General features: G+C 38.4%; 1 protein-coding gene across 6 annotated transcripts in view; it reads right to left on the bottom strand.

Moving 5' to 3' along the window:
• LOC110851462 (adenosylhomocysteinase-like 1) overlaps positions 1-17,612 on the bottom strand; it is a 29,750-nt gene that overhangs the window by 11,888 nt on the left and 250 nt on the right. The window contains exons 2-5 of one of the 6 annotated variants that reach the window (XM_022099239.2): positions 17,264-17,347; positions 16,636-16,900; positions 9,663-9,955; positions 9,317-9,413 (exon numbers count right to left, since the gene is read on the bottom strand). In XM_022099239.2, coding sequence (XP_021954931.1) covers positions 9,317-9,413; positions 9,663-9,955; positions 16,636-16,900; positions 17,264-17,335 — 727 coding nt within the window. In that variant the 5' untranslated portion in view covers positions 17,336-17,347. The other 5 variants (XM_022099238.2, XM_035852561.1, XM_022099240.2 and 2 more) reach the window with 5 other exon arrangements.

Here is a 17,612-nt window from a genome sequence, read left to right on the forward strand (position 1 = left end):
GTTCGTTGAGGATGCCATGTGGGAATTGGAGTTGAAACTTGGCAGTTAATAAAGTGTTCTCCCTACAATTTGAAACTTATGCACTAGGACCGTGTTTTTTGTCGTATGGCGAACTCGAATCCAGTTCAATTACTGTCAGAGAGAACCGTCGTGTCGTGTGTGTGTGTATGTGAGGATACGCACTGGCAGCAGTGAGAGTGTGAGTGGTAGCGTAGTGGTCAACCTCAGCTCAGCGGATATGACGACGACGAGGATAATAGGAATGTTGTTACAGAACAATCACACCTATTATTATTTCTTGATACTCTCGTGCTATATGTGCAAGCAATATATTATACGAAATATTGAGGGAAGGACAAGGTTGTAAAATAGATTGTGATCTGGGAGTTTGGAAGTCGCAAATGCCAAGTACTTGCTATTCCTCTATGAATCAATACATACGCAGAGTCACTTTGTGGAGTGTATTGACTTCAGAAGAAAAAGCGCACGGTTGGTTGGAATATATATGTGGTGTGGGGGGATCATGGAAGGGAAATAGTGGATAACGCCGGTTTTAGGAATGCAATTAGCAATAAATCCCTCCTCCGTGGACGACATCCAACAACACCACGGCAGTTATCAAAGTCGGCGAAATTCAGTCAGCACCACTGAGGGACTTTTGTAGTCAGTCAGCAGCACCACAACCAAGACATCACATAACTCCAAATTGAGTCCAAGTTTTTTACTCTGCTAACGAAGCCACCCCGCCGGTACCCTCGAGAAAGTCGAGGAATAATAGTTCCGGATTTTCGCTTTTCAATTTCAGCCAATAAATGACGTGTTGAACGTGTGTTGTAATGCTGATGTGGAAGAAATATGTGCACTCAGAGTCTTAACCCAGATCCAGAATAATATACACGGGAGCAATTCACACGGACTGCTGTCTTCTTCCTGCTTTGCTGGCGACTGAACCAATAATAGGAATTGTTTGCCTACTACTTACTAAATCCAAATGGCAATACTGCATTCTTGGTATATTGAACCTCAAGTGTAAATCAATGAACTAAAGAAAAACCAAGAATTTCGCATTACAGCACAACCATTTTGTGTTTTACGTTACGTTTTACGTAGGAGAAAGTCCTTAATAATCTTACTTCCAGTACAATCCACTTTCTCCTTCACACGTAAAAAGTGATTTCGAAAGTGTCCAGAAATCTCTGTTTCCCAAAGAACATCCTATTCTCGAAAAATGCATTCGTTTACGAGTAAATTCTCAAAAGTAAGCATGTAGAAATTCACAATAATGCATAGAAGTAACAGGGTCCCTTGCAGGTTAGAAGGTTACAAGGAATCAATACGTTTAAAAAAAATCTAACGTCAGCACTCATCCACTTAAGTCACAAAAGATATAACAACTTGTGGATAACGAGACGCAAGTAAAAGTGAGTTACAATCACATCACGATGATCCGAGATAATATGAGTAGAAAAAAGATTTTGGTAAATGGGGGCAACGGCAGATCGAATATTTTAACCTGCTGCTGACACAAATCAAAGCATTTAAGTCGTTGATATGTTGCTTGAAAGTGGTTGCATAACTAACACGTACTGGCTAAAACAGTGCCAAAAAGAATTATGATTTGGCACCAACAGGAGCGCATCAAAGTCAGCATTAGATAAATACATACTAGATTGATCTCATTTTTGTGCGACTTTAACCACGGTAGCAAACCTTTCAATTTTTAATATAAAAAATGATCACAACTCAAACAGATGCAAAAGATAAAAAATCCTTGATTTTAGAGTTAACTGTCCAATTATTTTGTCAAGGTTCTTTAAGCAATATAAGTTGAAAGGGTAAAAAATCTATATGAATGAGCTGAAGACTAAAACCATATACAACATGCCCAAGTCACGCTACTTCCATCCCATTTTATTGATGAATTATGTATACCTACCCAAAATAAATATCTCTTTGTTGTGTATTTAGAGGGATGATTAACTAACCAACAGTAATAATTAATTTCAGCAAATTAAACATACCTTGTAAATGAAATGAATACATCCACTACTATGTACCTGACATTTTAAGAGGATACTTGAGTAGAATGAAACCATTTTACAAAATTTAAACTATAAATATTGACTTGACTATTTAAAAATTTTGTAATTTTTCTCCCCCCAATAAGTCTAGAAGAACGAATTACTTAGCCGTTTAAATCGCTGTTGCCAATGAATTACCAAATTCAGAAAAATTTGTACACATGAGTGATCGAGTAAACACAACTAGATATACATATAAACCCAGATACATTCCCGATTTACCCGTTTGCATGACTGACTCGAACTTTCTCTGAGAGATAGGCCAGAAGGTACGTTTGCATGACATGTTATGGATGACACTACTGCTTCAAAAAAACAGAAGACCACTTGTTTACAAAAATTTCCCCGTTTATGCAATCCTCTTTAGCCAGATGCTTTGAGCCAGTGCGAAACCATCCAAGTTTGCAAGTGTACCAATGGGCATTTGACATTACCATATTTTTCAGCCGAATTAACTCTTTGGTGTCAAACAGTTGACAGGAGCTACCAGTAATGGATATTATATAAGCTGCTCAACCAAATATTTATATATTCTTTCAGCTCTATATATACCCGTCTGGAAATAAGTGATATAAAACCGCCCGTCATAATAGAGTAATGGACTTGCAAGCTATAGTTAATTTTTCACGCTGTAATTAAAAATCTTGTGTAAATATAAGTCGCCACAACATGACTACAACCAAGGACTCACCGACACAGTTACGAACTCTGAGTGTACATGCATATAAAACACAAATTGAAGTAGTAGCAATGGGCTACTAATTGAGTACGTCGATGAATATGGATCTTTATCCATCACATTAGCGTCAGTTTGTATGCATGGATTAGCACGGCAATCTGTCTTTTAAGCAAATGCTAGCAGGGTCATGTTCGTGTTCACTCAGTCCAAACTGGATAAAAAGCCTGAGAAGTAATAGAAGAATCTTATTAGCAAATTACTGAAATGCTACTCCGGTTCAAGACTAACTGGAATTTGCCGAGTGGAAATAGAATCAAATCGTTCAATTAATTCGCCCATCTAATGCCACTAGTTTTTCCATTACCACGAATATACCTACATATGGAGCGACCGAATAAAATACCCCTCCGAATTGATGCTTGAATGCAAAAACAGAGTTTTATACCCAGCTCCAAATGTAACAGTATCTGTCATACCGTCACTCTTCCTGTGCCATACTTTCAATATGTTTGTTTTCAACGTTTAATCGCTACATCAAAAATATACACATCATATGCGTTCACATGAATTTTAAACATGTCTAGCAAATAGTGAAGACGAAATCATATCTATCAAGATAACTATAACTATAAACTTTCAGACCCATTTCACCATCCACACCATCATGTCATTAATCAGATAGGAGGATCAGCCCGTGAGGAAATAAAGAATTAGGACAAAAACCTTGCGTCAGAACGTACTAAAAGTAAAAGGTTGTTTAACGTATAAACTCTTGACAGATTATACGTACATCTCTGGTCTTTTAGCCACATTGGTCGTGCTCTGACTTGTAAAAAGTCTTCTCTGGCATCCGCTCATTTGCCAACTGCAAACCCAACCAATATGCATTCTCCGGACACTAACCACTTACTCGGGGTGGTCGAGCTCAATTCTAGAAAACATCAGTAACGTGTCGACTCCCCTAATTTATCATTCCAGCACGACTGACCGTGGTTGCCAGCGTCTGGCTTCTGCTCAACTATATGATCCATGCGACGACTGTAACGTCAAAGTCTAAGGGGACATGCATCTGGTAGACTTATTCCCGGATATTATAAATCTGACTTTATTAAGCACCAAGAGCCTATTGTGGAAATACGTGGAAATAAGGATTCTGACGATGAATCCTTTTATGACCATTATTCAAATAAAGAACTTATATTGGTAGTCGTAGCGGTGGTCGCAGCCAACAAACAATGCTGCTTAACTGGCTGCTCGAACGTCTCACTTTTCGGAAAGTCATGTCGCATGGTTTTCAGGTGACGTCAGTTGAGAACAACAATGATTTAATATCGTCTACACGGCTTTCTCATTGTGCTACCTGACAAGAGCCAATCTTCAATAAGCTCTTTCACTCTCGCTCATGGCTGTCTTGCGAAAATTCATCCGGCTTACGGATTATTTTTACATTCTAAACAATCGAATTGACAGGTATGAATAAAACGTATATTCTGCCTCTGCGATGGAATATTGTAGTCTAAATTGTATTGTGATATTGTGAATAATAAGTACATACACAAAGAAAATCAAATTAAATGAATCCCAACCAACCACCGTTGCAGGTCAACGTTGATGATTTATCATGCAGTACACAAAAAAATACAATATTGCGACAATTTCCGGTACGGGGCGGATAGTGATCAACTCGGTACGTTGCCTGTACAGGCTGTGTGTTAGCTAGGGTAAGATCGGAGAAATATATAGGATAAAACTGAAGAGATGGCTTTCTCCAGTCATCCGATATCGTCATTGATTGAATTTACAACCTTCTGCTTTATCTCACATTTCCTCTAGAACACAAAAATTCAATTGGGATTGTGAAATTAAAGTAATATTCTGCCAGTGATTCGTATAGTTTCTTGTACAGCTTCTTTACAGAACATTGATGAGAAAATGTTCATCTGCACAAAAAATTCCTCATAAACTTTCCCTCCTCACTTCACTTTCATTTCTTCTCTCGCTCAAGACAATAGGACCAGACAAAATGATGGAATGAGAAACAACTAATTCGATATGACAGGTTCTTCGCTCTCCTGACTCTTTTTTTTCAAAAGGTTAAAATGCTGCTGCTACATCGTGTTCTATTGCTCATACGAAGGGAAAGTCTCTCCGACGATGAGACTTCTTCTGATGCAATGATGGAGAGAGAGAGAGACGCTCTCCTAATTTCATCTCCACTCACCCCTTGACTACTCGCCTTCAAAATCCACCATTCATTTAACTTTTAATGAGAATATAAAACAGGTACTCCAACCAGCACAATTCAAGCGTGAACGCTTCCACTCTAATCCATCATCTTTCGTAGGTTCTACAAATGCGTTGCCAAAAATAACTAGGATGGATTAGAATTATGGTGGCTGGATCTTCTGCTGCTGTGTTTTGCACACCCCTAACGTCTCAGAAAATTCATAAGCGAAGTTCATACAAGACTATTGCGGTTGAGTGTGAGAGGGACTAGAGAAACACGGCAAAGCTCAATAATAGCAGCTTAATACAAAACGCATACAAGCTCAGTCAACCACCAACCAAGATATTGAGAAAATTGAGATTCGGCTTTCTCTACCATGCCTCAGGTAGTGGTATAAAATTCACCGCTTCTCACTCACCACCATTTCAGTTCGGTAAGTCTTGGAATAACTTTTTTTTATACTTTTTCTGCTCTCAACCAAGTAGGATAAGAGAACGTGGGACATAATACTGCGAGATAAAGCCAACTTTTCTGTCGTTTTCACTTTATCTCATCCATCCTCTTCCACACCTGATTTACAAATTACGTCCACAGCATGACAAAAATAAAATAGGAGAAACTATTTATAAAGTTATTACATTCGCCTTCAACTTCAAGGAAACGTTGAGTGGGCGAGCTTTCGATTACCAAAGAGAAATGAAAATGAAAACGGCAGTGATCAACATTGCCATCAGTCTCACTGCCAACCAAAGAGTCCACGAGGAACTTTCCAACAACTTTCATTTTCCAACAGATGAAACTGCAGGGCTACCTGCTCGACAACAAACCGCAGTATCAATGATCCTCCCATTGGTTTATTTGAGTGAAACTGCCTGGGACGAGTGTACAAGTGTATAAATACAACCACATGAAAACCATAGGTTTGTAATTCACAAATAATCTGACACACGGTTCATTAGGCTGATAGGAAGCAGGCAGAGTGGTGTGTCATTAGAACAAATAGCCCCCAAACTGACCCAGAGCCGACACCTTCATAAACGACAGTAAAACGGTATTCCAGATTTACCAGGCACAACTGGTTCAGCCCCTCGTGTTAAGCTAATTAATCAGAGCCAGTGCTGCTTTATATTCATTCAAGCACGTAGTCAGATTGCATAAACGCAGTGTAATACTTGCGGTACTACTCAACACCTATCAACTACTGGTGGAGAAATGTGCTGCTGTTGAGAAATTCATTTGACACACGGACAGATACAAACAAACTAATGCAATGAATTAGAGAATGGAAATCCCACTTTTTCCTTCTCGAGTCTTACCATACGGAAGAATGTCAAATGTCGGGCATGGGGAGATTGTCGGATCTCTTAAGAATGGAATAATCATTCAGTATTATACAAACTTGTATAACTTGGTAATGGAGGAATTCAAGATCGTGACCTTCATTACCAAACTGAATTCCGACGCCCAGAAAATAATAATCTAAATTACTCGACAAAGTGACTCGATGATGAACTCAACCAGCAAATGTATTAGGAAGAGAACCTTTCCAAACGAATTTCAGAGTCTCTGAAATATTTCACTTTGTATGATGAAGAAAAGTCACAAAATCTTCACCTTTATTTCTATAAAAAAAACACCAAAAACACCTCAATATATAGAATATTTTACACTGTTTTTACAGCACAAAGCAAAACTAGTAATGAGGAAACGACAAAACATGGATTTGCACAATCACTTCAAAACAACATTTTACAATACACTTGTAGTTGTGCTATGCAGTTGGGAATCTTGCCAATGTCAAGAAACGTAAATATAGGTTTGGTAACGGATGCCTCTCTGTACCGTTTAAGAGATTATCGTGGTGGGATATCGTCAGTCGGTTGCATGAATGAAACAATTTTGCCGAAAGTGAAAATGCTTCAACAAGAAACGAGACCACGCCACGAAAAAGACACCCGAGTCAGTCGAAGGCTGCAGCAGTTCTAACTTCTTGAATCCTTTCCTTCCCCTTAGACAAGAAATCTGTAGGTGTGGGCCTGCTTTTGAGTTCGCCCAGAACCAGAATCCAGAACGCTAAGCTATCCAGCAAACGGAGGAAAACCCGGGACATGGATGGTGAATGTGTTTCAGAAGCTGCTACCAAGTGGCCCTTTTACCCGCATCCAGTATCAAAGGTTGGTCGATTCCGCAGACAAAATGATGTAGGAAAAAGAACGTATTTAGTAGTGCATATATGAGACTAGAGAAACCAAAGGGGCACAGTGCAGTCAAAGGTTAGAATTCTGATGCAGCTATGTTCGTATCTACCAACAGCCAACCACTTTCTCTCGCTAGATAGGACCAGGCTATGCGGAACATATGTAAGGATCTGGTCGTCGCTCTAATGTTTTACGTGGCACAATAAGTAAGTTGATCCAAAAGTGAGATAGAAAAATTTGGTGTCTATGGTTGACTTTCCTTTCCAAAACCAATCCAAGTTTGGCCAACTTGCAAGTTATTTCTAAAGTAGAGATAAAAGTTTCCGCGAGAGAGAGAGAAAGGACAAGTCAGTGTCAGATCAAAAAGAATTTAGCTTTTAGAAAGTAGGAGAATTGTATTCATTCCCTTATCCGCAATTAGTATCTTCTATTATCAAAAACAAGGAAATAATAGGTCTCTGTCTTTCCTCCATGTTCAGCAGTGTGTCAAGTTCATGCCATTGTCCAACTCCTGCTGAGGTGCCTCAAGTCGCGGAAATAGACTATGACCATGACGGCTCTATTTCCTGGTAACGAACTTCACAATTGTAAATTGAATTGGGTCGAGGGGTTTCTTGTCGCGTAGAGAAACTTTCACCGGAACTGGGAGGAGTTTGCTATTCAAACCCACAAAGTGTGCTTTCATTTATGAGAAGGAGAAAGTTACATTACTTTTAGTTGACGAGTCAACCACTTTCTCTCATTCATTCGACAAAGGCCTTCCTGTCATTTACTTTTGGGTTTTTTTTTGCCAGAGTGTTGGCATACATAATTTCAGTGGCCAACGAAACTCATCAGCAAAACCGTCAAACTTATCTGTAACTCCAGAATTGCTACGATTGACAAAAAAAATAGAAAAGAGAGGAAAGACTATGGGCTCAAAAGGGACGGAGTTACCCAACAGTCAGTCTCATGCATTCCAAGTCATTATCACAACTCATGCGACAGAAAATTACTTTCTGAAAGATACCTCGATCTTTCTACTATTCATCGTCACACATCACTTTCCAGTTCCACCTTTAGCTTTCACCCAATGTGACAAGTAGTGCTTAGCTCAAGGTGTTCAAGGGGGAACCAAGCCCAAATTATGGTAAAATATTAATGAAAAACTATTCCAACATTTGGTTTTCTGACAGGTTGGTTAACGAGACCCGTTCCCGTTGGCAGAAGCGAAACGTGATATTTAAACAAAATTGCTTTCACAAAAAGTGCATGACTACGAAATTGAATTGTCTTCATGTAGTTTGTGTGCTTCAAGACATTTCATTATTATAACAGCCAGTTCAAAAGTTTCCCAACACAAGGAAAGTTCTAATTACGGCCACACCACACTTTGATCGTGTTACACCATCGTGAACATCACCCCATTACCACAACTTCACCACTTGTCTATTGTTAATTTCGAATATAAGACAAATAAAATGGGCGAGTGGCTTTATATGCATACAGATATTCTATATATACACAACAATTTTGAAATGGTTTCAATTTGAAAATCAAACGCCACGTATACTAAGAAGTTCTTGTATGTAGGCATATCTGAATAAAATCAATCCTGGTTTTAAGTGCACATTTCTGTTAGTGAGTTTGGGATATTTGTATGAATTAGCGCAGCTCGGGTAAAGCTGTGATCAATAACTTGTGTGATTGATTTACGAAAGCCCGTGTAACCAAACGACGAGCACCAATATCCATTTCCATTCTGATATTTTTCGCATTTCAGGTAATGAATGATTTTTTCGTGCAAATTTGGGGTTTTGGGTTCGGTTAGGACAAGGACAAGCTGTTTTGGTCATTGAATTGATGAACAAATTGATTAACGATAAATGAACAATTGATGACATGAACAACGTATTTCAGTAATGCCAAGCTTCAAATGTAATAATAATCTTCATACCATCCATAATCTTAATTTGATCTCGATGTCATAAAATGTCACAAATTTTCTCTGTTGCCAACATATTACAAAATTTGACATTGGGCTCTTTTGTATGTCATAAATAAATACTAGCCGGTATGAAACAAGGGGAAAGTTAGTCTCTCTGTCCTCGTTGTAGGGGGGTGAAAACATACAAAATGTACTTACACTTACCGGAGCTGTACGAATCCGTTGACGAGGCGGAAAGAGATCTGCTGCGAATTCGGCTACTTCGTTTTGCAGCAGATGAGGCTTTCACATCCGGAGCGCCCTAAACAATGTAAGCACAATAATGTTTATGAGTAAAAAAACAGATTTATCCATCCTCATATAATTTATCATCTATCAAAAGATTCTCAGTACTTTACAGGCATCTAATTGTGGAACATTCCATTTTTCATTTCATTTTTTTACACACTTGTTCCATTCAGGTTGAAAAATTAGCTTTGTAAAACTCAGATGAGCTGCTGGCTTTATAGCTAATGTGAAATGACAATAAATACAAAACAGTAAGTATTACAGGAGTCATGAGGGTCGTCCTCGCTTCGCTACTTGCCATCTCTACGCCTTGCAGCGTCTTCTCCGTCATTCCAGGCCCGTTCGAAATCTTGGCGTTGGAATTGGCGTTCGGCATGTTGTTGTTAGCGGCAGATTGAGCCTCCGCCACCATTGGATCTCGATCCCCACTGGTACCGCTGGCTGCGATTGGAAGCGGATTGGTAAGAATTCCCTTCGGAACGGTTGCCGTCGTCCCGTTTTTCCCATCGGTTGTTTCAGCCGTTCCGTTCTTGTCCGCCATCCTACCGGTTCTCCCTGAAAATGGAAAGAAAAAAGTACAAAATTAGGGTAGGAATTAAGGATTATTATTATGCTTGGACCTATCCTGAAATGAAAGCTGATACCTCGATCCTCACGAAGAGACCACTAATTGACCCCTCGCGAGGACATAATAATAATAATAAATTAACAATAGAGAAATGTACGCAACCAGTCAAATGTGAAATGTGGATGTTGTAGAGCGAACGTGGTTGCACGTACACACTCTGAAAGTCTGAAATGTCTTAAACCGTGTTTAAACCCAATCAAAGACGGAATTTGTCATTATCGATCCACCAGTTATTTAGTGACATGACACTTATCATTACTTATTAGCACTACTGCAGCGTTGTCATTAAGACTGCACTAATAATTTTCAAATTCCTAGCAATTTTCACCTTTAAACCTTATAAATCCGAATACTTTCTACGCCATATTTTTCAATCAATCTTATAATCCTGCTATATGTTTTAAAACCCATGTATGAAAACCTTAGAACGAATACATGAAAAAGTTGTATACTTCCATTCATTACCTGATATATTACCTGATGATAATTGAACTACCGAAAAATTATCCAGTAGATACTCAATGCAAAATATGACAATACTGCAGTGTGTCTTATTTTGAAGTTCACTCCAAATCTTGTCAGAATGAATCAATATCTACAGATTTTATAAGCAAACTCACTTTTTTGTGGTTTACAGCCCCGTTGCATGCACAATGAAGTATTGGCCTTGTTGTATAGTGACGAAGTGATGAATGATGATCTAATGGAGTTAATTGTTGTTCGCCACCACCATCACGCAATTATCTCACTCTGCACCAAGGCGGGACCCAAGTTAACAAAAGTTCAACGGCAGACGGGCGGATGGGATGCGGTGAGTGAGACAAGGTTCTGAGAGGGGCTTATCTGTCTCCCGTGGAAATGTCTACGTGCAGGACAGAAATTTGGCTCAGGAAGAAAAGAACCGAAAAAACTGTAAGGTTCGTATCTCGCTGTTAGTGAAAGAGAGCAGATTTTAGCTTGCTCCCTCCTCCGGATGTTCGTGGTTTTTTGGAGTGACTCATGAAAACGGAAGCATGCTTGATGCGAACAAGTATCATAATAACATGCGGGTGGGACAAGTGGGCGACAATTCGCCAGCACGACGGGATCTTGAAAATGCCAATCCGAACACTTTTATTTTTGGCACTCTAAAAGCTACAGAGTAAAGTGCATGGCTGTTATTTATGTAAAAGTGTGACACTCCTCGCTGTCACACACATAGGACAACTACCCGGTTTTGCTCTATCTATTACATTGTACAGCAAATAGTACTGGTTAATTGTCAGCCAGTACATCAAGGTCGTCTGCAGACTCTCTGTCTCACAAAAATTTGCAGACTGATTTAGATTTGTAATTAATTTAAGCGAGACACCAGGCGAATGATGTCTCATCTCATGAGGCACCATCGTGAAACGTGAGACTCTCATGTTTTATTAAGTTTTTTAGAAAAGAGATTGGGTTGAGAAATCTAATTTTCACTTGTACTTTGATCATAAAATTAGAACTTGACTTTATAATATTCCAAGAGAAAGGAACACACACGAATATCACAAGAAACTCACCTTTCCTTAAAAATTGGAGACCCATCTCGCCACTTTTATCAAGGGTTCACCTCTCGTCGAAAATTGCAAATGTTGCAGAATTTAATCACCTAATTAAATTGAGATTATAACCCGTCAAAAACTTTTGTCAGCCCTTCTACTTGAACTGAACGATATAATTCGAGTAATTTCACGTGCAAATACTCTTAGGAATTCAAATTATTGATTTTCAATACAGCGTGAAAAGGCCTCTCCTCCTCTGGTGCTGCGGAGTCTCAAATCGAATCTTCTTTGAGAATCAAAGCTGCAGAAAACGTGCACACCACACGTCTGCCACTGAACTCCTTCCTTATCACCGTCTCTCTTTTCCCGACTTGGATGAAAGTTCAAAGCAAAACGAAGCCCGTTTGACGGATATCTCTCACAATTAGTGTATTGGATGTTGCTTGGTAGAAGGGTATCGTGTCGTCGCTAATATTATTCCCTCCATAAACTGAAGCACACTTTTCTCGAACATGCTCCCATTTCGTGCAGACAAACCAGAATGAAATCAATCATTGCATTTGAGGAAGTCCTCAAGTTTCTTTCACTTTGCGCACAGTTAGCAAAATGCATGAGAACCTTATTTAATGATCGTCTCTGCATAAAACTTCTCTCATGACTTCGAGAAAATATATGAGTAGGAGACCAGTTCGGTAGTGTACGGAACGAAAGGTTGTCGGTTCGATTCCAGCCAAATTTTTTCGTGTACTTGGTTTAATTGGCTTTTAACAAAATTAAATGAATTTCCTTCTCATCTTCCCAGTAAAAGGCAACAGATTGATGTCGTTGGAGTCCAATGTTCCGGTTTCTAGTCCAGACGGTGGCATTCATATTTCTGCAAATATCTGCCATACTTTAACAGGTCTGCAACATCGCCAGTGCGTACATTCTTGCTGCTGAATGGGTTATGTGTCAAGTTGTAAGCCTCCAGATTTTATTTCTTTTAACTACGACGATGCATCTGCCAAAATCTTTTGAGGTGAATAAACTAATTTGCAAATTTCGTTGCACTTTAACGACCGTATTTCAAAATGGCCTACTTTTCATGGTGCATAGTACTCACTCACTACCGGGTAATAAATAATTTGATGCTCGAAATGTTTTGAACAACATTTCTTGTTAATACGAATTTCACATAAATAATATACATTTGTCCAACAAATCTATAAACAAAAATTGTAGAGCAGCTTTCATGTCCTTCAAAGCGGTTCGTATGTATTATTGAATGCTTTTACCGTTTAGCAAAATAAAATAAAAATGTACTAAACAACGACATACATGCATATTTTTGGCTTGCAAGTATTCATAAGTTGAAGGAATTGTTTGTACTTCAATGTCAATTTTGACTTGGAGATAAAAAAAAACATTGTAAAAGCATCCTGTGAAGCGTCAACAAAGGAAGAAAATATTTCTGAGGACAATACACACGAAATGTCGCATGTCCTTCCAATTTAATAACTTGTACTACATACATGAGATAAAAATACCGGAAAAATCCAGCAAAAGAAAACTATCCACAAAAACTCTACAAGGTTGACACGTGTTGAAAATGATGCACGGCCAGTCATGCATCCTACAAAATACGACCATATCCTCCGTTTTCCTTGCCTGATTGATTCCACTTTCTCTCATGTGTACACAACTGATAACCTTCTTCGAGTCAAACTTTATGTATTCTCAAAATATCTTTGCGTTGTGTAAGCTTTACAACAAAAAATTGGTCTCGGGAGACATATTATTATTTTCGTGAGTTCATAAGAATTAGTGCCATGTTTTTTATCATCTCCAAGAAAAGGATCACTTGAACATAATATTGTTAAAGATTAGATGGCTTCCTAGAAAGCGGTTTGGTAGAACACGGACAATGCTAAAGTATCAAGTTAGCTAAGAATCTCTCGGGAAGAGCAGAATTAATCCCACAAAGATTAATTAAGTTGGAAAAGTAAATTATTAATGTGCAAACAATAGAGCATGTAATCTCTTGTGGTTGTCGGATTTCCAAGAAAAGCAAGGAGTTTAGCTCTCTATCTCTAAAGTTTGTTAGGGGCTGGAAAGCCTTAGCTCTTTAGAAACCAAACCACTGGGGTAATGAATTAACAACGCGTATCAGCTTTATTTACCATCTCTGCTCATCTTGTTGTACTTAATTTTCTGAGTGTACGTAATCTTCAAGGATGAATGATTGTAAAATGTAAAAAAAATTGCTACGTATATTCTGGCCTTCAGACTTTCATTTCATCAAGAAATAAAAAAGACCATTCACATCGGGTAAAAAAAATGGGAAAACAAATCCCTTGAAGACGATTACAGACACTAATGTTTTAAGTTCAGCCATCAACTTCACCATTGGTTCGTTGATACTTTCTCCTTTTATTGGTACAGAAAAAGTAGTATGAAAGCACATTCTATATAAGCTGCATGACTGACATCATGGAATTCAATCAGTACGGCTGTACAAATCATTGCCACTCTTTCAAAGTATAAAGTCATGTCTTGAAATTGGATTGTGCTTGAACAAAGTTCGTATTTTATACAATTAACAGTGAGGTTTCTTCAGTAGTGTGTATTGTATTGTAAACATGTGGTGAGGTTTGTCCAGTCCAGTAATTTAATTTCCTATGTCACTGCCATATCTCAATTTTTTAGCAATAGACCACATTTTATTTGATATTTGATATATGTATGTGTGTACGAAGTTCCACGAAATGTTACTTGACACATTTTTGTTTCTGAACTGATAGCTGGATAAGTCATGCTTTTAGGATTTACAAACTATTACATACAAAATAAATACATTCATTTCAGTTGGAAGTAGAATAAAATTAGTATATGAATCATTCCACAAATTAGCGGGTCTTAGCTAAAATGAAAGGAATTTTCTCCATTCAGGAGAAAGTCGCACTAGTCCTTACGACCAATATGGCACCTCGTTTTGTGAACTTGTAAACATATAGTGAAATTCGTAACATTGTTCATTAATTCAAAATCAGTTTTCTATATAACAACATAAAACTCTAGTGAAAGCAAGATGTCTCGAAAAACTAGGTGACTTTCTAAAGGGCAAACATCACACATATTATTGTAGCCATATGTCTTGAAAAAAGACATGACTTAATGCTCGTAGTTGTAAATATATCCAAGTCTGATATGCCATTAGCGACACACATTTTCATCCTCCACGCATGGCCTAGTTAAGTGTGTTCCCCACAGTCTCATTTGAGCAGGTTCCATTCATTTGAGCTAGAAATATCATAAACTTCAACAAGCCATGCAATCATACACATGAAATCTGGCACGGGTAGTCCTTGATTTATTCCCTAATGTAAATGACAGCCCATTTAAATATCATTATTTCTGGTTGTCTCCTAATACGCGACTACTACTGCTGGCTTTGTATGAGCTTTTACCAAAGTAATCGTCAGTGTATAATACGTACGTACGTATGAAAGCATTCAACTTTCTTTCTTCCCAAGCTGCACGCTACCAAATACACATTTCCTGCACCACCTGTCAGACTATGTTCACTTGTTTTCGAGGTCATTTATCCAGAGAAAATTATGACGTCTGTCATCATCAGTGGCCCGTGAAGAGGAAGGATCAGGGGAGCTTTCTCTACTAAAAAGATGAAATCACAGCTGGAGACACCTCGACAAGCAAGTCATTCATGTACGAAGAGACCTTGTTAGAATGTATTCGAATGACTTGTTAACAAGAGATGAAACACAATTTGCTTCCATGTGTTCATAACCGTAATTTTCCGACGGGTTTCAATCATGCGAGCGTAATAAAGGGGTTGATGATTGTATGAATTTCAAGCTGTATGAACGACGCTATCATTCGTATGTATGTTCTGATGGATAGGATTTTGTCATCCGGCAACGTTGACAGTTTGTTTTCTGAGAACTGGAAAACCTCCTCAAGCACGTTGTATAGCAATGTTAAATTATTAGATTTTTTTAGTTTCTGCTTTTTTCGCAATTTTCAGCATACAATTGAGGCCGAGTTGTTTGTACCCGGTTTTTTAATGGTGCTTCAAAAAGGAGACGCAACACTGACTCAACAGACAATTTTACAAAAAAAAACCATGATGACGTCCTTCTGTGGCTCTGAATATAAAGTCAAAGTTTTGCTCTATGCATGCCCTTTTACCTTTCAGAACTTCAATGTCATTTCATGACTTTCTCCCAATTACGAGGACTTATTCAACTTTTTTGTTAACAAGATTTCTCTTCGGTTTTATATTCTCCCGTTTCCCGTTCCCGTGTCAAAAATTAATGTCGCCGGTGTGACAGCACTTCACATTTTATTAAGTAGCTTCAGCTACTTTATGTGAAGACTTTGTCTGTCTGTCTGTCTGTCTGTCTGTCTGTCCGTCTGTCTGTCAGCAGGATAACGGGAGAACGGATAAAGATAATCGAAATCGGTTTTCGCCATCATACATAATACCCCAGGGGGAGGATCCTATCAACTTTTGGGTGCAACCGGACCACACCCCCGGTCGCCAGGGGGTGTGGTCGGGGCAAAATGAGATTTTTAGTGCAATTGAATCTATGGATGAAATGGAGTGAAATTTTGAGTTCCCCCGTTGTGCCACACCGCATAGATGAAATACAGTAGAATAAAGTGCTCCCGAGTTGTGCCACACCCCCTCGTCACTAGGGGGTGTGGTCGGGGCAAAATGAGATTTTTGAAAAATTGAATGTATAGATGAAATACAGTAAAATCAAGTGTTCCCGCGATGTCGTGGGAGTGCTTGGAGTGAAGTAGTCTGAAGCTACTTCCGTATGCGCGTTTGCGACGGTTTATTTTACCATCAAGATAATAATTTTTATCAGTTTGTGGACTGACATTAATTTAATTGACTCTTCGATGCCAAGTAAAACTATAAGGTTGCGACCCTTCGTTAAGAATTGAGATAAATCTTTGCAGCCCTTTTCTTATTATAATTTTTATTAAAAGCTTGTAAAGTTTGATCCCTGTTTGCTTCCAGTTTTTATGTTCATTGTTTTGTGATATGAATAATTGTTGCCAATTAAATAACATACCTGTCACGGTTGTCACACTGGATTGGCCCGCAATTACGGAACAAGTGGTGCGGTTAGGAAAATCCACAAATCGAACTTCACGATGATACCACAACCAGCTTGGACGGTACTGCTTGAGACATTTCAAAATTGATCTCGGTTTTTGCACTGGCTGGACAGCCTGAGTCGCCGGTATTACTGGCATATCCGGGTATTTGTAATTCTTCCCTGTGTCCAATCTGGGAAGAATTTCATCATCCACGTAACTAAGATTATGTACAGACCCCTGAAATAGGAAACGCGAATCAAATTTTACATATACGATGTACCTGCTAACAATATTGGAGGAATTATGTATCTAAAAACATGTGTCCAAACACACATTTTCATGAATGAAATTACTCGCAGTCTGCAACTAACAGAAAATTTAAGTTCATAGGATAACATATTGCCTGCAAAAATAAAGCACAAAGTTTCCGAGTAATAAATTTTTCTATTGTCGGCAAAATGTATGAATTTAATCGTATCTCATAATTCGGGAATTTCAAGGCCTATTTGCACTAATATGCATGACTCTGCACAACCCATAAAAAATCACGAGGAGTAAAATGAGAATGTGTATGATTCGTAAAAATGTGCAAGTACTTACCATGATCTCGATGTGCTCAGTGATAAATTCGTCGACTGGGTCCACGTCGTCTTCGAAAATGCTTAAACTCATTCTGCCAATTCTCTAAAAAAATATTAAAACAATATGAAAATATTTGTCAGGTGACTTGAGATGCAAACGCACGAGATCACATTTCTGCAAATATGTAAGTACGAGTCAGGAGACAAGAAATTAAATATGTCTGAAATACGACGCAATCTTCTAATGGTCTCCGTGACACATGAAACTACATCAAATTGTATAATTATATCGGGAATTTCTATCGAGATCATATAAACCGAAGGAGGCACGAGATCAATAAGTGTTTTTCTTTTCTTTTCGGATCACA

Source organism: Folsomia candida, unplaced genomic scaffold (genome assembly GCF_002217175.1).
Source record: "Folsomia candida strain VU population unplaced genomic scaffold, ASM221717v1 Fcan01_Sc006, whole genome shotgun sequence".
Taxonomy (NCBI): Eukaryota; Metazoa; Arthropoda; class Collembola; order Entomobryomorpha; family Isotomidae; genus Folsomia; species Folsomia candida.